We start from the raw sequence: 26,921 nt of genomic DNA, 5'->3' as shown, positions 1-26,921 counted from the left end.
CTGAAAGCTAGAGTTAAGCTTAAATAATATGGGGGGGGGGGGAGTTAATTGCCATAGAGGCAGTAGGTAAAAGCTAAAGCTGTTCCCCCTTGCTGTTGTAATATTACTTACATGTTAATAGTTGCATACTACAGCTATTTCCAGAATATAGGCCTAAAAATAATTAGTGACTGGTGAAGGGTCAGAGAAATAAGCTGCTGAAGTGGATCTAATGTGATTCCCAGAGGCTGTCAGATCACACCAGGCTTCTTAACAGGCAAGTAGTAGTACAGTGGTCAGTACAGAGAATTTACACTAGTGTCAAAGGCAACTTCACTGTTAAGGGAGAATCATGCAGCATGAGGCTGGCACTCTTCATCATTTGAGAAATGACTGAGAAGAAGTCCATGATGGCCAGCCAGCAAGAAGGCCAAGAGCATTTGAGACCCATCCCATGCGTCACACTTTGTCAGTTTTTCCTTTAGTCTGGTTTGTAAAAATCACGTGGTGATCACAGTGTGATTGTGGACATCGCTCTGTTAACCTTGTCTGTGTTGAAATTACTGCATCTCAGGTGTAGTTGTGTGGGTTTTATTTGGAGAAAGTTACAACTAAGAGCAGGGTGTAGTGTGCTGTTTGAGAGCAGAATCCAGTTGCTGGCACCCTGCTCCTGTGCAACAGCCTCCAAAGCTACCACGGAGAAGAGCTGTCCATCAGAAGAGAAACAGGTTTGATATACTTTTGGCCAGGAAGAAGAGCAGTTACCATTGTAAAGAACTAGAACAGATACAGCTAAAGCGCATTGTAACACTATACGTGAATACCAGTAATTCTGCACTTTCCAGTTTGTTTCCAAGACCTTACTTGCTGGACTGAGTCTCCTAGAGTCAAACCCCTGATTGTTTCAACTGCTCTAACTTCATTTAAGTCAGTGGGGTGATGCTGATTAGTTGGGGGGGGTGTTCATTTATGTGCAGAGCATAAATATATGGGCTTGTTTTATCTTCAGCCATTGTGGAATATACTCTGAGTGTCCTTCTTGCCCGTTGATGCTCTGCAGGCTACTAGTATTATGTTAAACCCAGCCATGTTAGAGAGGCAAGTAGATAGTGTGTCATAGTGTTGGGCCACAATTGGTGAAGATCATCTCAACAATTCAACAAATATAGACATAAATACTAATTTTTATAGATAGCTTTTTAATATACTTGGCTGCTTAGACTAAAGTCTCAGTATTAAAGAAAGAACAATTAGAATTTCCTGGATAAGTATAGTTATTAAGTTACTTGAAACTAGACCTGCATATCCTCAGTGTTGTGAGTTGCCACTTTTCCCCAGCTTACAGGTATATGTGTCCTTTACAGGTTCACAAAGTCGCAGAACACTGACTTCTTAAGAAACAAATTTGCTAGAATCAGGAAGTCAAGGATCTGTTTGGCTTTCTCCTGTTGGAGGTTCTATGAATTATGTAGCTTTTTTTTGACACAGTATCCATCTGTATAAAACGGGGACAATTTCTGTCCTCAGTGTACAGAATCTTGCAGGATCCCTGAGTAAAAAGTCTTAGATTAAATGCAGATGGTTTCTATAAATTGCTACCGCTTTGCAGCTCAAGTTATGGGTTAGTTTTCTAGTGGAAAACCTACATATCTTATCAGGATAAATCTCCTACCTATTCTAATAGATACTAGGCAATTATTGGCCGTTGGACTACCTAATGTTATTAAGTCTTGAAGGTAATCAATAACCATTTGGAAGTCTTCCAGTACATTTCTTTATTTTGTAAACACAAAATCGATATTTGGCTCCTGTGGCCTTTTCCACTGCTCCTTTTTTTCCTTTTTGCTGTTAAAATAGGTTCAAGTGATTGGGAGAGGATTTCATTTCAGTATAAGCGAACCCCCAAAGCTGTAATTTATTCTTTATAATTTAAACCCTTGTGCATTTGACATAAGGCTTTGTAAATAGATTAAACCAAAGAAACAGACCCAAAACCCCATGCAGGTGAAGGGAGAGTAAAGGAAGAGCCACATAACACATCAGAAAATAAATATTTTATATGATTGTGAAAAATACTGGTGTCCAGGGTATTTCATAAAGAATGACTCTTGGCAACTGCCTATGTAAAACTGCACATATTTTATTCTAAAAAGCAGTTTGTTTGTTTTTAAATTGAAAACAATTGTAGAGATGGGCTTTAAACCAGATACCATTCTCAAAGCTCATTAGGTTTTCAGTTCATCCTTGTCAGCCATCTAACGCAAAGAGACATCAGCTTAAGCTACCATCCGCAGGTTTTAGTCTATAAACGCTTCTGGCCTACTGGCCTTGTAGCACTTTTGTATTCCTATGCTAGTGCTAGGAGGCCACAGCTAACCCAGTTTTGTGGTCAGCACTGCTCTTTGTGAAGCTGTGAGGCCTGTGGGATGCAGGTTGGTGAACCACGCTGGTTTGCTCTCAGAATGCAGTTCTGCCACACAGAGCCAGTACTGTTTGTATGATGGTTTGCCGGAGAGAGGACATGAATTGTCTGCTTTGTTAAACAAGTTCTTTATTTATCATCTTTTCACGATGGAATCAAACATGGGAAAAGCTCTGTCTGCCAAGATTTTTGACTTGAGATGTAGCTGTCATTCCGTGTTAGAGCTGCCAGGGATCACTTCTCGATCCTACTGACCACGCTTTTTGTTCAGTCGCATCCAGGCAGCACTGCGCTGTCTGTGCACTCGTGTGGTGGTGTGCAGGCTGCCAATTGCATCCTCAAAATAAATCTGTTACTAAACTGCTCTCTCTGGTCAAGCATGTGCTCTAGTTTCTGTGCAGCCCATTAGTGCAGCTGAGCTCAAACTCCTCAAAACCAGTAGCAACTGGAGGAAAAGGGTGGCTTGAGCAGACTCAGCAAGTGATGTCATTAATGATGGCAGAAAGATACATCTTTGTAGTAAGGTTATTTTTGCTAACTAAACAGAAGTGTTTGAGTTTGTAGCTGGAACTCCACTTCAAAGAAACTGATGGGCTCCATAACTGAGAGCCAAATGCTTTTTATCTTGGCCAGATACTTTTCTGTTTTTTTAAGACTTGCAAGACAGTACTTTTACAAGAGAAGATGCACCATTATAGTTCACTAAAATACTTTTTCCCTTCTTATTTTCTTCATTTTGATGTAAATCCACTGTTTTTTAGGTCCTTTACCCCCCACCCCAAAGGCATATTTTTAATTAGTGCAGTAATAGACCTCCTGTTAAACTTAATGGAAGATAAGATGCTATTTATAACCAGATGCTGCCTTTAATTTAGGCTGGAAAATTATTTGCTATCTGACATTGGACTTTGCGTAGCCAAACTGTCTTTCAGAAAACAGGTCATAAATAAGGAAGCTCCAAAATGCTAATTATAATGAGTACAATTAATTTCTATTAAGATTCAGAGCATACAAATGGAAACTTTTTTCCTTATGCAAACTGCTAAGGAAAAAGGATGGAGTCTGTTAAGCAGGATTTTCAAAATGAAAGTCCCTATGTAACCTATCTTTTGGGATGAAATTTGTATTTCCTTGATACTTCTATAGTCAACATACAGATAGCTCAGCTTGACTGTGAACAGCAAGATCAGTTTCTCTGTTGTTGTAGACCGTGGAGTATGGCTTTTGATGACTATTCTTTGAGAAGAAAAACCAGATCAAGTATTTGAGGCCTTTCACCAGCCTCTTGCTGTCATCTTTTTCCTGTTAATGAACCACAGCATTTTCAGACCTCTAACTGTGAGGTGTTTCAAGTAGTCAACTCTGTGTGAATCCACAGTGAGAGAGAGGTTGATGGAAAAAGGGGGACATTTTGCATACAGATGCCCATTCATAGAGAGTTCCTAGCAAAAAGCACTGAGTGTCAGCTACAGGGCTGTATTTTCCATGCTTAAAAAGTTGTACTTTCCTCCAGAAATAAAAATGAAAATAAAGACAGGACTGAAAGCTTCTATTGTTTGTCCCTACAGTAGCTTAAGGAACAAATTCTGGGGGGTTATAGACTTCAGGAAGAATTTAAAGTGCTGCTTTGCCAGACACAAAAGGATATCCCACACTGCCTGAAAGCAAATGCTGCCTATTTCATTGTGCTTCTGATTAATAAACAGATTTAACTGCATCAGTTTCTCCAAGTGGAAGAAATCAGACACTCAAGGAGTCTCTGCTTTGCTGGATAACCATTCCATTACTTCATTATTTAGTCTCTTGAGACTGCTTAACAAAATATTGCCCTGAAAGGGTTTAAATTTTTTTTATTTCATTTTTTTTGTAGTTTTATATATTGCCCTTTAGTCTGTTTGCCTTTCTGACAAGTAAATGAGAGCAAGTGCTAAGTGCAAACCATCATGAAAAGGTGACAGCAACTAAATCTTACAGAAGAATAGGTGCTACCTGCTATCCTTTTAGTGCATGATTTAGGGCTGGCTGCATTAGTTTCAACAGCAGAGTTTCACAAACCAGATTCTTAAAAAAAACCCAAACCAGTTGAGCTAGAACTGTGAAATTCAGGATAACAAGATGCTGAGAGGGATGATAGCATTTCTATTTCTGAATATAGTCATTTGCTCTGAAAGCTCTTGAAAATGAGAAATTGGCAAGTATCCATACTGCCCGCTTTCTTATCCATGCATATGGATACCAGAGGCTAGCCAGGAATCTAGCAAAAAAAATAATTTATGGTTCCTTCAAAACCCTTCTGAACTGAATTACAACCAGGTTCCCCAAAAGACTGCTTTTATTTTGGTGTTATGATAAAAACATATTATGAAAATACAGAAAATCCTAAAGGGCTAACTGAACATAATTTTCTGCTCATCATCACAAGAACACTTATTTTTCTTAAAATATATTGGAAATAGGAAGAATGTTTTGTCAGGCTTAGCCTGATGCTTCCAAATCAGCTAACTAGGCAAAGTAGTAGAAGGTTTTCTCCCTTCCCACTTACACAATAAAAGCAAGTACTGATTCTGAGTTCACATTTAATAAAGGCATTACTAACAATGGTCTGATTTTATGCATTGATATTAAAATGTTCATCTCTATTAACAATTAACTTGCTGCTTGGAATGATTTGAGCATCAGCCATGGTCTTGCAGAACACAGAAAACGATTTGCACAATCCAGATATATTGCACACAGGCACAGAGTGTTCTGTGTTGAATTGACATGTGTGACTCCACTCTTTTACTGCAGGTGATATACGCAATGACTTATACCTGACGTTAGAGAAGGGAGACTTTGAAAGAGGTGGGAAAAGTGTGCAGAAGAACATTGAAGTGACCATGTATGTGCTCTATGCTGATGGGGAAATCTTGAAGGTAAGCGCTTATTATTCCTTCTTTGAGCTTCAGGTGCCGTCTGCTTGCTCTACGGACATGTTCTTGTTTCCTTGTCCCTGCTGCAAGGGAAGCACTAAAATAAAACTAGATCTTATTTTTTGAACCATGTATTATGATGAAGTGGTCAGTTAGAAATTTGAAAGCATCTGGAGCAGTTCCCCTTTACGGCAATAGAGGACTTGGAGAAAATATTCATAAACTGAAAAGCTTATGTAATTTCAGATGTGATGTTGGTGGCTATAGAAAAAGAAAAATCAGGGTAACTGATCAGAAATAACTGAAGAGTATCTGACAAATATCTAAAATTATATAACGTGTTCTGTACAACATGATGGACTGCGATTACAAGAGAGACTTTTAAATCTGAGTTGTTGGAGTTAGTTTTGGGAAATAAATTTGAGTAGCTGTATTGCCAAGGTCTTGATTTACACCCTGGGATGGTTCCATTCCAGCTGTGGATGGTGATGGTTAATGTTTTTCTTTCTTCCTCCATTCTTTTAGTATTCCTAAAGAGTAGAAGATAGGCAAGTCAGCTTGGGGGGGAGAAGGTGTGAGGACAGAGAAGTAAATGGAAAGTATTCCAATATAAACATCTATCAGAAATAACTCCCCCCCCCCCCCCTTTTTTTTTTTACCTCCACTGCCATTTTATGGCCTTCAGAGCCACTACCTTAGAAGAGCCTGAACACCACAGCGCTTGTGTACCAAACTCACTGCCACAGTCTGGTTTGTTGGGTTTGGGTTTTGTTGTGTTGGCTTTTTTAGTTGAAAGGATGTATTTTCCTTTATTACTATAATTATTTGTGTTTCCATTGAAAGTAAAGTATATCTCTTGTAAGGAAACGGTTTGCACTCATAGCTGTTGCAGGAAGATCACAATGCTTTTCTGTTGAATTGCATTAGGCATGCCTTTCAAACTGAGTGGCAGATTTTTAATCATGGCTTTGTTTCAGAGCAGTCTGCCAAAGACCAGTATAGGTCTTTTCCCTCCAAACTGCAATATCATCATCTTCAACCACTAATGTACATAAAGGTAGAGAATTTTACTGGAATTGTAAGTATGAAAGCCGTATAATTTCTAGACATTATCAGTCTTCTGTGGTTTTGGTTGGAATGGTCATACACAGTTACTAAGTTATCTTTTTCTTACCTTTTCCTGTAACAGTACTTCAGGGCTTTACCAGGGGATAGTGGAACAAACGTGGTACAAAGACTAGTGGAAGGCAGTCAATCCAAGCAGAAAAAAAGAACGGTGAATGTTTGTCATAAAAGAGAGACTTTGCATAGAAAGGATTTTTGGGATGGGTTGTTTTTTGGTTTTGTTTTTTTTTAAGCAAAAACCACATAGTTAAAATCTGTACCAGTTTTTATGTTACTGCTCCTCTGTACAGTTGTAGTTAAAGTAACAAAGATCCTTCATTTATGTCAGGGAGATCAGTTCATGACATCCGATGATGCCAAAGATCCATTGTGTTTCAAACATGCAGGCATTAGAAGTTTTCTACATAGGAAATACTTATATGATAGTGTAAGCTATTATATCTTCTCAAAAATAAGTAAAAGGGGCATCAAGGACACTAGAAGTTGAACTCTCCTTCCCTTTAATTAGCACTCCTCACTGCTTAGGTACGTTTTTGTTCTTTCTTAACTGCAGATTGGAACTAGGAAAACAACATGTAATACTGTCAGTTGAACTGACTGTAGAGGCATAGTTCAAAAGTGCTGCATAGAATAGTTAGGGTTGGAAAGGACCTTAAGATCATCCAGTTCCACCCCCCCTGCCATGGGCAGGGACACCTCACACTAAACCATCTCACCCAAGGCCTCATCCAACCTGGCCTTGAACACTGCCAGGGATGGAGCATTCACAACCTCCCTGGGCAGCCCATTCCAGTGCCTCACCACCCTCACAGGAAGGAATTTCCTCCTTATATCCAACCTAAACTTCCCCTGTTTAACTTTGAACCCGTTACCCCTTGTCCTATCACTACAGTCCCTAATGAAGAGTCCCTCCCCAGCATCCCTATAGGCCCCCTTCAGACACCGGAAGGCTGCTCTGAGGTCTCCACGCAGCTTCTCTTCTCCAGGCTGAACAGCCCCAACTTCCTCAGCCTGTCTTCATACAGGAGGTGCTCCAGCCCCTGATCATCCTCGTGGCCTCCTCTGGACTTGTTCCAACAGTTCCATGTCCTTTTTATGTTGAGGACACCAGAACTGCACACAATGCTCCAGGTGAGGTCTCACAAGAGCAGAGCAGAGGGGCAGGATCACCTCCTTCGACCTGCTGGTGACTCTCCTTTTGACATGCACATAAGAGAGAGAATCAGCCACCTAGACCCGAGTTTGAAAACTGATCACGTGTCTTCTTTTTTCGTTGCTGCCATAGTTTCCACATGATTTAAAAAATCTGCAAATTCATCTACAAAAGTTAAAGCGCATGAAGCAGCCATCTGGGATTGCTTCTAACTTAGTGGGTTATCTTGCCATTCGCTGGTAACACCCTTGTAGAAGACAGTTGACCCTGTTAAGTGTATGTATATGGTTGCTATAAGTCTATAGAAATGCTCTGAAAATGGTAAGGATTCAGTTCCTTAAACTACAGATTTCCGATTTGTCTCAATTTCAGAATGCAAATTTTGGTTGTAAAATACAGGCAAAATTTATGCTTAGGATCTTGCCATGCTTCAGGTGAAAAGCCCACTCAATTCTGACCATCCCACCTGTGCAGTGGGCTTTGGGAAGTCTGGGTATCCGTTTGTCTAAAACTTTGCACAGCTCTGTTAGTCAGGCTTATTTTAGTATCCCAAATGGATACTGGTTTATCTTTTGTGTTAAGAATTTAGTTTTACATCCTAGGTGGCTTGTTTTTCACTGCAACCATCTAGTTTATGTAATCTTCAGTATGTACACCTTAGAGCAGTGTTCTGTGAGGAAGGAGCTGGTTTACCCAAAGGCAGAATGTAACCATTCCTAGATGAAGCAGCTGTGAAGAGACTGATAGATCTGGGCTTTCATCTCAGTCATTCAGCATAATTTAAAAGAAAATACTGAAGAGTGCAACAAGATGAGTCTAACAGCTTTTTAATTTAAATGTTAAGAATAAGGTTTGTGTTGGGTAGGGCTTGGTGCAGAACTGAAGGCAATTGCTTTCTTTGGATCCCCTGACCCCCAGATGGTCACTTGCGTGACCCGAGGTTGTTTTCACAGTCAAGTGTAGCTATTTTATTTCTTCTGTTTTCTTTGTGTAATGATGACATTAATTTGGTAACTTTCAGTAGGTGATAGAGTAGAGAAGTTAATAAAAAACTCCAACCTTACAATAGTATGGGCAGAACACTGGAAGTTCAATCACTGACCCAAAGCGCTGCTCTTGGTTGAAATATCTTTTACTGTTCCTGATGTATGCCTTTCCTTAGTAGAGACTGCCAAATGGGATAGAGCATGCTGAGTTATGCCATACAGCTGTGAAATTGCCACACAATATTCATCTGATACTAGAATAAAATCTCTAAACTTTGCCTGACCAGCAGCACAATCCACAATTACGCCTTTGTGCATGAAAGTCTTTGTGAAGACTTAAGCAGAGCCACACACAGTGTTAAAGAGATTATTCTGTCTGCCTCAAATCTTTATTGCTGTTGAATATATCTTGGTCCAAAAATAGTCCTATTGAAAGCAGTGAAATTATCCCCCGAATATAGTGCTGTCCAAAATGAAAATGAGTATTTTCTTTTCAAAATGGTCTTACTCAATTGTTAGCTTCTTTCCATACAGTCTGAAAAATAAAAACCCTTGACACATTTCTCACTTATTCTTCTCTCTGTTCCAGTGTCAGGAATATCTTACTAACCGCAAGGCATACCTTAAATGGTAAAATTCTGACCTAATACTGCTTCTACTTCAGCTTCCCTTACTTGCCTCTGCCCTCTAGTTCACCTACATACTTGGTTCTCATGGTAACTAGGTGTACAAAACCTATTTTCATAATGATATTTTTGCCAGTCACAACTCGGAAGGAATTAAAGATGAAACCAGCCTCCCTCCTCAGCCTATAGACTGTAGTATAAACATTTATCAACTATATTAACAACCGGAAGGAAAGACTCATCTGGTATTTGTTCATCACTCAGCAACTGACCAGTTGTCTGCCACGCAGGTAATTTTTTTGAGGCAAAGGAAAAAAGCTCACATTAAAATTAGAATTCTTCTTGTACCTTACAGAAGAACACAAACACTTTTATTGTCTCCTAAGAACCTCACACAGAAGGAGGTTTCAGTTGTCGTGTTGAAGCCCAGCAAGTTACTCTGAATACAAAATGTAACTGGAATGTTGCAGGCATTCTGTTTTTACTGCTGCCCCCACTAGGCTCACTCCAACCTGTTCATATCTGCAACAGTTAATTCTTGTTGCTGTACAAAAAAAATAATCAACTGTGTGCTGGGATTGTGGCACATCCCATATGATGGCTACGGCTTACGTGAAGGGACTGAGTTTTGGGAGTGAATGCTAGTCACTCGGGTTGGATTAGAGCCTTTGCAGTGAATCTCCGTCCAGGGAGGCTGTTCTTGCTTTGAATCCTAAGCTTCCAGATAGCTTTTATTTCCTTTGGGGCTCCTTCACAAATTCTTAACTGTCCTGAAGGCAGAAGAATATTAGCACAGGCCAAACTAACTGAGTCTGGTTGATGGGATATGCTTGATTTGGTAGTCTTCTGATTACAGGTGAATAAATCAAGTCAACATTGTTGGTATTTTCTTGGGATAGAATTTAGAGATGCCTTGAAGAAATGACCAGTAGTTTTTCTTGTCATGGGTACTGTTCTTTCTGAGGTGTTTTATACTGCATGTGTTGTTCTGGGTCTGCTTAGCTTCTGTTTCTTTGTGGATTCTTATCCTTACAGATGCTAAAAGTGAAGAATCCCCTAGCTCTTTTTTCTGCATGGTTTTGTAAGATGTCATATCTTTTGGATCACTTTGTAAGTGCCAGGTCTAGAACATGGGGTAGTGCTTATATAAATAAATGTGCTTCCTGCTCCATGTCTTCATTAAAAAGGACTTTTTACTGACCGTATTTCAGGATTTCTCCTTTGCTCACGTTTGGACGATAGTCACTTATGTTTTCTGTCATCTGTATTTTGAGGATGCATAGATTGGTCAAGATCTCTGAGCTTTTTATATCTCAAAGCAAAAATTTAGATCCCATTATATTTTTAGGTGATGACAGTTCAACAGAAATTCTTTGCTTACCAGGAAGAAAGTAGTTTGATTTTCTGGGATTTTCTGGGATACTCAGTGAGGCTGGATAGTTGTAGTTTAAAAAGACCAACGTTTTTAAGAGCTTGAAAAGTTCAGGTGTCACTTCTGAACCGAGATACTGGAGCAGAAATCTGATTAAACTGTATTTTCAAGAAAGTCTAACATTACAAGTGATGGAACTATTAAGAATTCTTTTTTATTAATCTTTATACATTTGGATTTACGTGTTTATTGTATCTGTTCTATACTTGATAGAAAACTTAGCTTAAATAATAAGTTAAGATGCAGTATCATGGGTCTCCTAGCTTATCCTTTGACCCAAAACACAGTTTAAAGAGCTCTTAAAAAAATAATGATTTTATTGTGTCTGAGTTTCTGCTTCTGACTCTTCCTTTGTGTCTACAGAAGGATATGAATTATATAAAGGTTATCCCTGTGCAATAATATGACTCATCCATAGTGATGTGCTGTCTTTTAATCTTGAACTGTTTTCTTTTCTTCCAGGACTGCATCAGCCTGGGCTCAGGAGAGCCGAGCAGGAGTGCATACCACTCTTTTGTGCTTTACCACAATAACAGCCCTCGATGGGGGGAAATCATAAAGTTGCCCATCCCTATAGACAGATTCCGTGGGTCTCACCTCCGGTTTGAGTTCAGGCATTGCTCCAGTGAGTGCCAAATGTAACCAAGAGAAATCCAGCAAAGCTGAGGTCTTTCCAGTGTCAATTTATAGTTGGATGAGTCTGTAACTGGGTGGAAAGCAGGAAAGGGCACTGACCTAAAATACAGCAAAGGTGCACTGCTAATTAGCCAGTTGCTATGTTTATTACCACATTTAAACCACCATGATAATCGGTGCAGGGCAAAACATTCTGTAAATGTTCTCCCCTGCTGTGCTTTTGCTGTATTTTCTTGCAGAATGTTTTTGTTACAAGCATGTATATTCTATATTTCACTGTGTTGGGCATGTTTGTTTTGAGGCTTGCCGATCATTTGCATGGAATTAGATAAAGTGTATTGTATGTTGTTTCTTAGGTAATCTGCATGCTTTTTGTTAGGCATGCAGAGAAGTTGGTGAATAACCTTGGGGTATATATAGACAGAATATGTACAAATATGATTCCTTGCTTCTGTCTCTTGCTACAGCAAAAGACAAGGGAGAAAAGAAGCTCTTTGGTTTTGCATTCACTCCGTTGATGAGAGATGATGGCACTACTTTGTCTGATGATATCCATGAGCTTTATGTTTATAAGGTACCAGTTCCTCTGCAGACTTCCTACTCATTCCTACTCATCTCTTCTTGAGTTTAAATATGTAACAATCATTACATTATCTTCCCCCCACACACCCCAATTGGAATTATGTGAGGAACAGGTTAGTAGTAGTTTCAAGACTTTATAAGCTCAAACATGGATGACCAGATACGGACAAAGCCTCCTGTTCTAAGGACAGATAACGGTGATCTAGCGTCTGTTAATCCTATCTGTTTTGAATTCAAACGTAGTAGTGTTTATGAGCATTCAGGAGTTTTACCTGCCTGTGGCATTACTCTATGCCTTTGTAGTATGAAATCATGCTACAGCTTGGCAACCCTGTAGCAAGGGGTTTGGGGTGGGTTGTTAGGGTTTTTTCCTCCTGCTGATTTACCTCGGTTTATTTCTTCAGTATGATTTTCAGACAGCAGCACTAAGTTCTGCAGTTGGAAGACTGTGATAAGTTCTAAAGAGTCATTGGGAAGGAGACCACACTTTCTAGAGCTGGGTTGGTTTGTGTACGTGCAGGTCCTGAAGGCAGCAAGCACAACTTTTTCTTAGAAGTGTTTTTGTGCACCCAGAAATTAATATAAGTAGTTAGGCAGTTGCTTTCCAGGTGTGAGTGTGTGGAATGAGATAGACTGGGTGCGATTCCATTTCTTGTCCTATACCCACAGTGTGATGAGAACAGCACATTTAACAATCACGCACTGTACCTGGGGCTGCCTTGCTGCAAAGAGGACTACAACGGCTGCCCCAACATCCCCTCGAGCCTCATTTTCCAGCGCAGCACCAAAGAGACCTTTTCAGTCTCCACACAGCTTTCTTCTACCAAACTGACCCAGAATGGTAAGTAGTGCATCCTTCGAAACTGCCCAGAGAAACAGGGATTTTGAAAAAGAGAAATAACATGGCTATGCTTGTGCTGTGTTTATTTTACTAAAATATTCCTTTGTTATAATTTAATTATATGTAGGCTTTTTTTTTACTAACATGACTGAAACGAGCAGAAAGGTTTTTTTGAGGAAATAAGGATATTGAGAGACGGCAGAGAAATTACAAACGCTACTGTAAGTGCAAGAGAAGGGTTATGACAGAATATGTTAAAGCAAAGTTTTCATTAAATGATTGAAGAACAAAAAATTCAATGCTGGCTCTTCTGCACAAGCCAAAGGTTTTGTGCATCTTTTGTTACACGGTTGCTAAGCAAATAAAAATTTGTTATGGCAACATCCCTGAAGCATGGGAAGGCAGAAATGGATTGTCCACAGTGCAGTGTGAACTCACATAGGGAAAAATGCAATCTCTGCTCTTTCTAAAGTACTTTGCCATTCCTCCCTTCTTTATTGTTGTTAGTAGTATTGGACTTACTCCCTGTTTCTCTCTCTTACTGTGTTTTTTGCCCTGAGAAGTGTGAACTGCAACAAGAGCAGAAGTGTAACATGCACTGAATCTCTGGTGGGGCTGGGGTTGCCATTCTTCCTTCTGTGTATGGATTCTAGCTCTTTCTCTCACTCCTCTGCAGTGGATTTGCTTGCCCTACTGAAATGGAAAGCTTACCCAGATCGTGTGATGGATATTTTAGGAAGACTGAGACATGTCAGTGGCGAGGAAATTGTCAAGGTATTACATGAAATAACAGGTTTTGGATGTATCTGTGATAGCAGGGGAACTCAGACCTGCAGGGCACTTCAGAATGTCCCCTCTTACTGTACTTTTTTGTTCATGCTGTGAATTTAGAGGGTAAGAATTGGGATTTTATTTTGACATGAAACTGAGCGGGGAGGTACACTCCAAAAATTGATGAGCAATTAGTCCTTGGGATCAAAACAGAGCTAATCTTTAGTAATTCGTTCGCTCACATGTGCTGCAAGTATCAGCACCAACTGTATGGCCACTCTTGTTGAGCCATGCTGCTTGCTGATGTAAACGCAACCACTGGCAGTGATGGTCTGTGCAGACTTACCTGTCCCAGTAGTCTTTTCTAGAGGACCTTCTCCAAAATGGCCTCAGTGTGGTTGGTCATTTCTAGAGTGAAGAAAACAGAGTTGACTCGGAAAACGTGACCTTTTCTATGTTCCAAACAAGCGTGTAGAGGAGAAACATGAGATGTAGAAAGTCAAGTTTTGCTCAATAACCAGGGAACCATCCTGCAAATCCATTCTCCTGTCCCCAGCACTGTGAAGTGGAGCTGTTGCCTAGAGCACCAGTTGCTCTGGTGTTGTCTCCACTGCTACACTACATGCCAATCCTTTGTGTGACCTGAACTTCCTTAGGTCAGATGAACTTCTGCATGCATTTGCATGCTTGTGGTTTCGGGGGGAAGGTGGGGGGGTGTGAAGTGCATTCCAGGTATCCTTCTGATAATTTTAGGTGCTGAGAACTCTCCCTAGAATTTGCTTCTATAAATCTTCTAAGTAAAAGCAGGAGATAATTTGTAACGGTAAACAACCAAAGAGAAGAAACCAAAGCAACATCCAATCATTTAATTAGTAGTTTCTGATTAAATTCACTTTGCTGTAAGTCATTAGAATGTTGACACATCTTGAATATTAATGTTCCTGAGAACTTTGTAATGGTAACAGAAGGGAATTCTTCAAGAATGTCACGTTTTGTACACGTTGTTTGCAGGGTAGTGCAAGTATCTGTTTTTTTTAATAGAGAAAAGCATAAGATGTGGGTTAAATTATTCCAAGGGGAGAAGTAATTGATTCACTCCCTAACTCACCTGCTATTTGGCACTGGGATATGCAATAATTCAGAAAAAAAAAAGAAATTTTATCCTTCTGGGGACTCCATAAATTGTTACATTTTATTTCTTGCTTTCCACATCAGAAATTTAATTAGAATAGATTACAAAATCATGGGAGAATATGCAGTTGACTTGATCTTCATCATTCTTCACAGTCATCCTTTCCAAGGACTGTGCTTTCAGGAAAGAAAATCGCCGAGTTGTTTGCATTCAGTAAGCCTCAGTGTGAGGGAGAAAAGAAACAATTGGCAGTATGTAACTTGTCCCAGTTAATGCTGTTACAAAAGCTTTACTTTGTCATACAACAAAACTTTTCAGTATTAAACACGATTTGAAGCACCGGTTAATGTGCTTCCAAGCCTTAAATTTGATGATAAGCAGTATGTGATCCACAGTAACGACATCAAAGTAAGTTGTTTTGCCACTGTTGTTAGGCAGCACTTTAAGTCAGCTTACAGTGAAAGGAACACTGGGTTATATTTACAGATCAGTCATGCGGTACATATTTGTGGTTTTCTAGTTTTTCTGTCATTTTTGGTTTGAAATACTCATTTAAAGAGGAGAATTCTTCTTCATCAAAACAAATGAAAATCTATCACGTCACATGGATGAACCTGAAGTGGTTCGTCTTTGGCAAGCGTTTCACAAAAATACCAACGTGTATGAAATAATTAAAGCAGGGGGAGAATAACCTTCGTTTGAATACGATTTCAATTTGAAATTCTGTGTTTATTCATGTCATTTTAGTTCCTACAAGATATTCTCGACACGTTGTTTGTAGTTTTGGATGACAACACAGAAAAGTATGGTCTGTTGGTCTTTCAGTCTTTGGTAAGTTCCTGCGTTGTTACTTTATTTCATGGTCAGTGAGTTTTAAGTTTCTTATTGTCATGTAACTGGTATTTTACTTCCATAAAATATGAAATACTTAGCTGGATCAGGCCTTATATTTTCTGTAGTCATCTTGGGTGAGGAGGGCAGGTAGTCCAAACAGATCTGAGGTAGCAATATTTGCTGTCACTTGGGAGAAGCAAACAATAACACCTAATAACACAGCTACTGACTGTTTAAAGAAACTCATGTATTTCTTTGTTCCTTAGCTTGTGTGACTTGCTTATAGAAACCTAGCAACAATGTGCAATTTCCTTTAGTATGGGTTCACTTTTTCATCTCCCACAGGTATTCATCATAAACCTGCTGCGTGACAGCAAGTATTTTCATTTTCGACCTGTGATGGACACTTATATTCAGAAGCACTTTGCAGGAGCACTTGCTTACAAGTAGGTGTTGTTTATCCATCACTTCAAGAGATGGTATTAGCACACTTTTGAGCAATGTTGCCATCAGAATCTTAACCTTCATGTTAGTCGTGGTTTTCAAAAGCAGAACTACTCAGATGAAAGTTTTGCAGCACAGTTGCAGAGAAAAGAGCTGAATGTCACCTGTGGCTAAGAAAGACTTTGGAGTTTGGCTGAACTGGCAAAACCTATTTTCTTTTTTTTTTTTAGCTGAAGAGACACTGTCACTCAGCAACAGCTCATTATCAGGCTGTACTAATGAGCTACCAAGAGCATATACATCTCTTGTCTTAAAGGTGTTTGGATAAAAGACTTGTGTGACAGCTTAGGCAACTAACAGTAATTTCCTCTTCCAAGGTAGACAGGTATTCACATGAGATGTTCTATTTGATTACAGTAAACAATTTCAGGAGATCAGAAACTTACTTTCCCTGTCACTTTGAAGATTCTCCCTTGCTTTCTAGTATTTGAGTTTTGCATCAGGGAACAGGACAGATTTTTGAAAGCAGTAGCAGTTACCATTCAGGGTGTTGTTTTTCCTTTCTCTTAGACCATTTATTTATTTATTACACCATTTGAGCATATTCTATCTATTATAAACTATTAAAAATGGCTTATAATTGACTGGTTTAAGCCATTCACATTTTAGTGTAATTAAAACAAATATAAAAATTCAATCAGTGGTAGGTAAAACTGTAGATACTGTGCAACACAGGAGAGCAAAGTAATCTTCAGAGGGTAAAAAGATGTTCTGCTTCGTGTTAATTATCACCTCTTTCAGACAAAACAAGTGATTTTTTGATAGTCTGATGTCTGAAATAAAACATGCTTTTAATACAACCCTTGAGGTTAGCCCAGATGGTATTGTTCACTTAGGAAATGGGTACATGTATTTTCTTTGTGACCTTTGTTTCTAAAAACTTAGAGGAGATCTGGAATTTCTTATCAAAAAAGAAACAAGAGGATGCTTTGGTCTTAAAACTGTATTACATGCCTTTATCAAAGCTGTCTCTTTAGTAACACCTCTTTGATGTTCTCCTAGTCTGCCTCATGATGTAAGTCAGTTACAGAGAAGAAATTGTTTCTGGTTTTGAAACCTGACTAACCATACATATTTTGTGAATTCTGCGGCTGGGACAGCAGTAGGTGACCACTGAAAGGGAGTGATATGAGACTATTTTATAGATTTCTCGCTAAACCCAACGTGCTTGTTGCCTGTCTAATTTTAAAGCAGTGCTGAAGTTTCCTCTTCTTTTCACTGTTTGTTATATTCAGAGAACTGATCCGATGTCTGAAGTGGTACATGGACCGCTCAGCTGAGCTTGTGCGCCAGGACCACATCCAGGAAGCAATGCGAGTGCGTATTCAGTGGAGTGTTTCTGTGTCTGTTCCATCTGTGGCTACAAAAACCCCAGGGAAGCTGTAAATACAACTCAGGGTAGTCTGGCACTGAGTTCTTATTTGTTTAACCAGATTTTATATGTGTATATATATATATATATATATTGCCAAAAAATTTATTTTGGAGGCGATTCACTCTTGTGCATTAAAAACTAGAATTGTGTCTCCTTAAGTCCTTTTGAAGCCCTATGGAGAACTTAAGCGTGACTTACATGGGACATATATGCTATGGCCATTTATATATGCAGTCTGCACCATGCACTTCAAGAAGCAGTTATTGTGAAAGTATTTGGCAGAGGTGCTGTGGATCAGAGATATGCTTTTTATTTCTGGCTGTGAGACAGGGTTTTTGTATTAGGAGTTGAATTTCTGGATTACTTTAAGGAGGAGAAAAACGAGCTTTTAAGTAGATGGAAATTCTAACCGTCATTGCACAGGACTGAATCACACCTCTGTGATGAGGGCATAATCTCGCAGCAAGGCACAGCTTCCCAATGGTGTGGAAACAAAGGGAATCGTTTTGGTGCCATTGCAGAGAAATCACAGAATAAATAGAGTGTTAAATACATAGTTTAAAACAAAAAGACAACGTGTCATGTACATCCTGTACACAAATACCAGGTTCCAAAATGTGTGGCAAGATACTTTTCTCTGTGTGAATGTCCATCTGTACCTTCTTACTCTGAGCAGGCTTGTGTCCGAACATTTGAGTCTGAGCACTCTGAGAGCTGGTAGCCATGGCAGAGATGAGCTCTTCCTTTGTCTCTCTTTCTCCTGTCAGGACAAATAGGTGAAGCATCTCACAGATGAAGCACGCACACATACATACACTATTCCTTTAATTTCTGGCAACCATTTGGGAAAGTCAGAGTTTGTTCCTTGTAAATGTGTTTATGCTTGGTGTGTGTTTCAGGCTTTCTTGTGGCTCTCTCTTTCTTGTGTTATTTTTGTTCTTTGTTTTGCCTCCTTTAGTCTGATTTAGTCAGCATTTTAGAGGAAGTAATTATTTTTTGAGAATCCTGGTTCCATTTGAATGGTATGGCATCACTGCCATCAACTAGCTTCCAAGCTCTCCTGTTAAGATCATATCCTCTTACTTACAAGGGCATTATACCACTGTTTACTTTGTCTTTTGTAGCTATATGCATACTTAGAAACAACTTCTTTGCAGTACTTTTCAACCACAGATTCATAGGAAATGTTAAAAATGGGGCAAAGATAGCTTTTCAAGAAATTAACAACTTCCTCATTCTTTTTGTTTCCTTCCTTCTTTTTTTGAATTACAAAGAAACTTACTAAAATTACCAGATGAGAGGAAGATCTCTAGCTGGAGTGACTTTTAGAGGGTTTTCTTCCCTCTCAAACCACCCATTAGTGCTCTGTGCAGTGCAGCAAGGAGAGATATGTGATACTGTCTCTATGTGATCTGCATATTTTGAACCTCATAGTAAACTTCTTCAGAAATTATAAGGAAGAAGTTCTTTACTGTAAGGGTGGTGAGGCACTGGAATGGGTTGCCCAGGGAGGTTGTGAATGCTCCATCCCTGGCAGTGTTCAAGGCCAGGTTGAACAGAGCTTTGGGTGAGATGGTTTAGTGTGAGGTGTCCCTGCCCATGGCAGGGGGGTTGGAACTGGATGATCTTAAGGTCCTTTCCAACCCTAACTATTCTATGATTCTATATTAAAAATACGAATGCTGGAATGGCTTTCAGGAGCTGGTTACTCAACACAGTTTGGGAGAAAGGTACGTTCTTTCTAGGATTCCAAGGCAGCTCTTTGCTTACTTGGACCCTCAAGTGCTTGCTTAGAAAATAGCTGTTGCCTCCATGAGCAAGGTCAGCTGGAAGACCAGACAGCCCAGGCCTTTCCAAGCACAGGGATTATAATTACCACCAGAATTTCTGCAGACCCAACAGCGCATCCTCTGCCACAGACACTGCTGTCACATCTGATTTGGGCAGTTGCTTTTGCAGGTTTATCTTGGAGACCCAGACTGATGTCTTTACCTTCTTCCATTACAGGAAAGTGATTGATTCTATTTCCAGATTTTATTTCAGGCACCAAAACCATTATCACTGCTAACTGTATTCCACTGTTGGCAGTTTCTGTGGTCTTGGATATCTTCACTACATTCCTTGGACTAGTAGTTCTTCAGCTGAGAAAACAGAATGGTTCTCTATGCCTTCTGCCTTGGATTAGCTGTTAAATGTAGTACCCTGAAGCAGGTGTTGAAATCTCTCTGCACTCCTTTTTGGCTCTTGACTGCCCATGCACATTCATGATGGATATGCAGATGCCTCAATGGATTCTGATTTTCAACCTTGGCATTAGCAAGCAGTGCCCTAGGCTATTTCTAAAATTACTTACCTGCCTCAAGACTGCTCTTAATTGTCAGAAAACTTGTATGAAACCTGAAGGAGTTTATAACTGAAAGGACATCTGTACCTGGATTTCTTCCCTCTCAAGCTGCTCATCAGTGCTATATGCAATGCATCGAATAGAGATATGTGATACTGTCCCTATGTGAACATATAAACTGCATCGAGGTACAGCTGCCTGTGACTCCACAGGCAGTTTTACTTTCCGCACCAGTCATGGCAAGACTTAGGTAGCGTCTCTAGGCGATGCTCTCAGCCTCGGTTATCTTCCAGTGGTAGAACCACAGGTGATTTTTGCCTAGATTGAGGAACACACTGGAAAAGCAAGACTTTTTCTTCCTTAGGAAGTCACATCTTCATATCAGTATTCTGGAGCTGAACTGCACGGAACAGGCATCAAACTTAACTTTAGGGACTTTGAGGTACTGCATACCATTGCTATGGGGCTTTATGTGAGTCAGTGATAGGGAAATGGTCAGTCTTCAGAGCTGATTCCTTCAAGCCGCTGCTCATGCTTTCTGAACCATGTCAGCCAGGGAGCTAGTGAATGAGAGATTAGGAATTGCATCCTCAGCCTGAATTTTGAGACTGGGCACTCCCCAGAATGGTTTTCTTCACCCTGAATTTAACAAAGAAATGCCAGTCAGTTGCATTTGAGATCAGTCTGTTTTTGGAATTATTAATTACTTCATTCAGAAATAATTACCAGATTTGGTGACTTATATTTTATGCAGTCTCACCTCTTCTAAGAATACCAGAAAATTGCTGATGTAATTGTAATTCTTCCACCCTGGTCAGCCTGTCTGTGGGACTTGCTCCTTCTTTTCTTGCTGATTCCTTGAGCTTTGCCCTAAGTCATTTATCTGCTCTCACAAGGCTCACATTGGTACCTTCACTTGAACCTTTGTACTTTTTTCCCCCAAACTGCATCATAAATGCTTATTGTACTTGATGCAAGTATGCTGTTCTCTGGAGGAACACACTGACATTAACTGGAAGAAGTTTTCCACCTGCTCTTGAATGGTGAAGTGGATACTCAGAGACTACTGAAAATGGCTTTATTCACTTGTTAGGAAAGTGAAAGAGATTCAGACCTTCAGAGCTAATCTACTTTACGTACACTGTACTTCTGATAAGGTTACCCTTTCTATGTACTCCAGATCCTTTCCTAAAGTAATCTTCGGGTTTCTTGAGTGCACTTCTGTGTCTTTAGGCACCGATATGCTTCATATCTGTGATTTTTTAAGTAGTAAGAGACAGTCCAAGTGCTGATTTTTACTAACAAGACTTGATTTGTGTTTTTACCATCTCAGCCATCTGCCTGAACCCTTTGTGAGTTCATTCTAGGCAGCAGTTTAAGGTTGTTTGTGCTAAGGGTGTGGAGTGTCTCTGAGCCTGGAGTTTCACTTTCTACAGAAGATTATAGAACTCCATAAATAAATCCTCTGATTCATTGCAAAACATAATCTTCACATTAAAGATACAAGCTTTCAGGTTAGAATTATGGTTGTCTATACCAAACCTATAAAACAGCTTCTGTAATCCCTTGGTTTGCTGTTATTTGGTGTTAACAACAGTGATGCTAACCTTAAAGAGCTGACTCTCGTGAACCAATTGACCTTTGTCTGGAAACTGTCCATAAATACACAGTGCTATTTCCTGATGATGTTCCTTGTTGAAAGGAAGCTTCACTGGGGGAAGTTCTAGTACCGAATTATAAACAATGTACTGCCAAGTGGCCCAAGTTGCCGTCATTCCTGAAAGAAAAATGCCTGTAAGTATCAGTTGCATTTTGAAATCTGTGATGGCTTTATCAGGAATTTCACATTCCCCTTCTCTCTCCTTAAAGCTGCAGCATTCTAAACCTTAGAACATAACGTTGCATCTTTGTGCATATAGTGTGGTGGTTCAATGAGAGGTGCCTTAGGAATGCAGAAACATCTGATGAGGGCAAAATTTGTCTTCAAATGAACTTTACTTTTCAAACTGTGAAGGAAGACAAGAATACTTTCCAGCCAATACAGTGCAATATTACTAATATTTCTGTACAGACTATAATGACTGAAGCTCCAGCCTGTTTGTTTCCCATGCTGAATTTTGAGGATATCATCAAACTATGCCTCATGATGTTTTCTCTTAATCCCGCTTTTATGGCGTATCACGTTAAGCAGTAAGGGAAGGAGGGAAGTCAAAATGTCACTGGTCCGTAGTGCAGTTCAGTGTTGACAGTTGCACACACCAAATGATCAAAAAGGCCTCGTTACTGTGTAGAACGTTACGTTGCTGTGTTAGTGCCTGTGAGAACCTTTGATCGGTTGGTAAGCCTGTTAAGGGCTGCACAGAACGTCGTCTTCTTCATTGACACTGCTGCCAAATAAGTGGAGTTCTGAATAATGCCCTTTACAAACTGTTAGTTAAAGATATTTAGTTTGCAAATTCAGACTTAATGCAGACGTGTCATTGAGCAAGTTACTCTACTACGGAAAGATAACAATTGCCAGCCCTTTGGCACTGCATCATTTCTTGCACATTGTACAGCAGTGCTAAATGCCATCTTCTCTGCAGGTTACTCTGCCTCTGCTGGGTGCTCTCCCAGTTTCATGTGTGATGGTAACAGAAAGATGCTTTAACTTATCACAGCTCGAAGTTAAAAGCTGCTCGCTACAGTACTGCTGCCTGCTACTATTTTGATCTGCCAGAGGGCATCACATGCTGCTCTTGTCATCTTCTATTTCTGCATCTGCATTTATTTCTGTTTGTACATGTAGCTGCCAGAAATAAAAGTGAACCTTGCTGTTGTGTTCATAATAAAAAGTAGATTCTCCTTTTTCCAGGTAATCCTTCCTCTGTTCCACTGACAGTCCACTTAATCTAAAGTAGCTAACTCAAGTAATTGAAGGTAATATTTGAATGGAAGCAGGAGAATAGCTTCTTCAGGCATCTACAGGCATTGTGCCAAGTCATGAGAAAACTGGAAGCCTGTTATCTTCACCAAGATTTTCCTCAAATGACCCAATTCAGATTTCTGTTTGACTTAAATGTATGCTAGTTTTGCTAGTGGGACATACTGGTAGAAAAGATTATGGGTTGAGAATGGGTACTTGCGTGTGAGTGGCTCTTCCCTAACTGAATTATGTAACTTGCAAAATCTGTTTTTCTTTCTCGTTTCTAAAACTGAAGAATTTAGTTTTTATGCACTTAGAATCTTTCCTGGTTCTCTTTAAAGCTCCTTTATTTTTCTTTCTTTCTTTTTCCCTGTCTTAATCTCCTCCCTCTCCTACTCCTTAAGGCTTTGGAATATCTTTTCAAGTTCATTGTCCAATCTCGGATCCTTTACTCCAGAGCTACTTGTGGAATGGAAGAAGAACAGTTCCGCTCCAGCATCCAGGAGCTTTTCCAGTCCATCAGATTTGTGCTCAGCCTGGACAGCAGGAGCTCTGAGACCCTCATCTTCACACAGGTTTGCTGTTTTCTGCACTTCAGCGGCAAATGAAAAGGCACAGGTAGTATATACAGATACATGACAGTTAAATGCAAGTTAGTAGGATTTTCCCCCTCTAACTAGCTGATGATACTGGAAAATAACATAGCCAGTTAATGTTATTAGACAAACACTGCAACTCTTCACAGACACAGGTGAGCTCAGCTGTGAACTTTCAAGAGGAAAGTGACTTGTCAATGGGAATATAATTTTTGCTCTTCACTAAACTGTATTTTCAAGTCTCATATGTCTTATGGTTGGCTTCAAGAAATTTTAAATCCTTTATTGTAGTAGCTCAAGTCAATACTTAGGGTTATAACAACATCACAGTCGAGAAGTTCAATTGATGTACTCACAGTCAGGTAATCTTCATTCCAGCGTACTCTAAAATTAGAGTCAGGATCACACGCAGCCTGACCACCAGCATACTGTGATACCCGCACTAACATTGAATACATTATATTGAATATGGCCCAGGTGACTTCACGAAGATTTCATGTGGGCTTAAGATACTGCTCTAAGTAAGGGAGCTGCTAAGTTATGTTTCCTATTTTAAAGACCACTGTACTAAATTACATATCTGTGTTTAAAAGTTTTAAATAGCAATGTCACATGTTACGCGTGTGCCTTAGCTCAGAGAATGGCAAAATGGACCACCTAGAAGAAAGCGAGTTGTAATCACTAATTTACTGTTTACAGATGTTCTGAACACCAGTGTAGTTTGCCAAAGAAGCAGTTGCCATGAACATTGCAACAAAACAGGGTGACTCCAGTGGTTAAGGAAGCTGCCAGCAGCGTGATCTTCTTAAGAAGCTGCTCTGAAAGACAGTGAGAACAGCTACCCTAATCTTCTATTTAATCACCCATTAGTGGGTATAATAAAATAAGCCAGGAACATGAGAAATCAGAATTTTGCTGGCAGACTGACAGCAGAAACAGCATCCTGTGAATTCAGGCTGGCCAGGGATCGTCTTTGTTTTTCAGTTGTGTTGCTCACAAATGCAATACTAGATTAGGGGATGGGGTTGTTTTCCCTTCTTGTCTCTTTTTTTTTCTCCTTTCTCTCACTATGGTATTTCTTACCTTGGACTTTTGTAATTTGTAAAGTCTGTCCTTGTTTAATCTTTGAAAAGTTTACTTTTTGTTTCCCCCTTGCCACTATGTTGCCCCTTGATCCCAATTGCCCCATAGGCCTCTCAGCCTGGAGGGCAGGCGAGCGGAGCTGGGACTTGTGCCCCACAAAAATGTGGTGGTACTTCAAGGCCGTCATTTAATTCTGTAAGTAATGATCCCCAGAACTGCACAAGTATTTCATCGTGGATGTTCCCAATTAATCCCTTTTCCCTACCCCAAACCCTCTTTTCCTGCATATAAAGTGGAATTTAATGTTTAAGTGGCTCATACATTAAAACTAGGTAATGTGGAATATCTCAGTAATGAATGGAACAGCTTGTGGCATCCACACACAAAGACAGTACTGAGGATATATACAAGAGTGTGTATGTCAGATTGTTCAGGAGGACCAAGGAGTTTATGTACTAGTTCTGGAAACCTGGACAACAGTTAAACATCTACAGAAACGCTCGAGGCCCTAGGAGACATAATTTTCTTCACACTTGTCCTCTTATCTGGAATATTGGAGAGATCTCAGTACAGCTCTTTAAAGCAAAGAGATTAAAACTGATCGTGTCCTTCCAGGCAGTGAAGTTGACGTGAGTAATGTTTCAGCTTATTTTTGGGTGTTGTACAAAAAAAAAAGGGCCCTTCAAGGTACTGATGAGACATTGTACCTCTTCCTCAAGACAGCTCCAAAGCTTCCTGAAATGATCCCCTGCATATCCTTAGATAGCTACTGATACCCTAAATCACCACAGAAATCCTTCTGCTTTATCTGAATAGTTTGAAATAAGTTTAGGAAAACTCCTGTAAGGATTTGTTGGGCCAATACTGCAGTTTTGCTTTTATTATCCCAAACAATTATCCCAAAGGTAAAGATGATGACTGGATTTGCAGATGTTACCAAGAGTACCATGAGCAGTATTTAAATGATTCGTATTTGTTGATTTTGTTGGTACATCGTTTGTATGTACGTAGTGACAAATAGGTGACAACACCCAGAAGGCTACCTGTGGGTTTGTGTAATCTGAATTGGTTGTAACAAAAGACATTAAGAGAGAACAAGTGTGAAGAACAAAGAGGTAAATTCATATTCAGGATAATTTAATGAGCTCTGCAGTGTTAGTTATAAAACTAACTTAGACTTTACTCAAAGACTATTAAATAGATATCACCGTCGTTGGAAGGAAAAGACACTTTGTGGAAAGACTTGACAAAGAAGGAAGCTGTGTATTACATGGGATTAGGAGAGGCGTGCCAGTGTTAGAGCCAGCATGGGAGAGGTACAGAAACGTAGGCAATGAGGAAACAAATCTGCAAGCAGAAGGAGAACTTGCAGAACGGAAGAAAATGCTGACAGGAGGTGAGACTCTGGAAGGGCAGAGCTAAACAGAGAGGTTTGGTGAATCTGAACTTGTGCTCGAAGTCAGTGGGGTTCATGTGGAGAGCTGCAGGCAAAGGGGGCGGCGACAGCTAGGAGGGAGTTGTGCAGGGGTGCTGTGGCTGGGGTGAGGAGGGGTAAAGGCACCTGACCCAAAACCAGGCTGTGCAGCAGCTAAATAAAGCAAGCAGCCAGGAATCTTAGTAGTTTCAATGAGGAAACAGGCATGGACCTTGTGTAGGATGGAGAGGAAGAAGGAGTTTTAAAACCAGAGGTGTGTGTCTGCTCTTGGGTATGACACCAAGTCTGTGGAACTTGAGGATAGGGTGATGCAGGGAATTTTCTGCTGTTATGAAGAAATTAATTGAAAAAGTGATTAATTGATACACGAGATGGAAAGGGTTGGGTTTGTGGTTGTGCTGTTGTTTCTGCACTTCAAGAAACAACACCTACAAGGATAGCTCCAGTTTCTAGGACATACCTGTTACTGCAAGAATCACGTGAACGCTCACTTGCATGATGGGATGCCTCTTTCACATGAAATCACACCCACCCCACTGCAGAAATGCTGTAATGCCACATGACAGTGCTGCTGTGGTTAAGGGTCTGTCGACATGGTCTTCAAAATACTTCTGAAGAGTTTCAGCTGTCTCAGGTGCTTGCTTGGTACAAAATTTGGTGTGGAACTCTCATCAGAAGCAAGCTTAGTATTTGTTGAAAAAAGTGAATAAGCAGAAAAGGGCTATTTTCTGTTATCCCAGATTTTTTCTGTTTTATAAGCTGTGTCCTAAAATACAGCCTTCTGAAGCTTTGCAGTAGGCATGTGTTGCACTTACCAGAAGACTTAGTATTTCAGCAGCGCTTGATTTTAAAATACTGTGTGTGGTTTGCTCACTGTGAACTTTAGGTGTTGCAAAACATTAACACCAGCCGTAGCACCCTGTTCAGTAGCTTTTTGCAGACCCTTAATTCAGTTTTGCTGTTGTTTCTGTTTCACTGTATTTAGGTGCAGTTACGGAAATCGCTATTTTCAATCTTCAATATTCAGTTTCTACCTTGACTTTTCCAGGCTGCTCTGCTGAACTCCTTCCCCGCTATCTTTGATGAGCTGTTGCAGATGTTCACTGTGCAGGAAGTAGCCGAGTTCGTGCGGGGCACTCTGGGCAGCATGCCCAGCACAGTGCACATTGGGCAGTCCATGGATGTGGTTAAGCTACAGTCTATTGCACGCACTGTTGACAGCCGCCTGTTCTCTTTCCCAGGTAGGAC

At 40.0% G+C, this 26,921-nt stretch overlaps 1 protein-coding gene across 9 annotated transcripts in view; it reads left to right on the top strand.

The window, feature by feature from the left end:
- DOCK3 (dedicator of cytokinesis 3) overlaps positions 1-26,921 on the top strand; it is a 203,581-nt gene that overhangs the window by 126,065 nt on the left and 50,595 nt on the right. For all 9 annotated transcript variants that reach the window (XM_057407679.1, XM_057407682.1, XM_057407684.1 and 6 more), the window contains exons 15-24: positions 5,192-5,316; positions 11,098-11,260; positions 11,739-11,845; positions 12,523-12,694; positions 13,371-13,468; positions 15,345-15,428; positions 15,777-15,877; positions 17,171-17,252; positions 22,964-23,134; positions 26,722-26,914. In XM_057407679.1, coding sequence (XP_057263662.1) covers positions 5,192-5,316; positions 11,098-11,260; positions 11,739-11,845; positions 12,523-12,694; positions 13,371-13,468; positions 15,345-15,428; positions 15,777-15,877; positions 17,171-17,252; positions 22,964-23,134; positions 26,722-26,914 — 1,296 coding nt within the window. The remainder of the gene's footprint in view (positions 1-5,191; positions 5,317-11,097; positions 11,261-11,738; positions 11,846-12,522; positions 12,695-13,370; positions 13,469-15,344; positions 15,429-15,776; positions 15,878-17,170; positions 17,253-22,963; positions 23,135-26,721; positions 26,915-26,921) is intronic.

This window comes from Pezoporus wallicus, unplaced genomic scaffold (genome assembly GCF_028554395.1).
Source record: "Pezoporus wallicus isolate ANWC-B61680 ecotype Strahan unplaced genomic scaffold, APGP_CSIRO_Pwel_v1 contig_3568, whole genome shotgun sequence".
Taxonomy (NCBI): Eukaryota; Metazoa; Chordata; class Aves; order Psittaciformes; family Psittacidae; genus Pezoporus; species Pezoporus wallicus.
The sequence above is the reverse complement of the archived record's forward strand: the minus strand, read 5'-3'. Positions and strand labels throughout refer to the sequence as shown.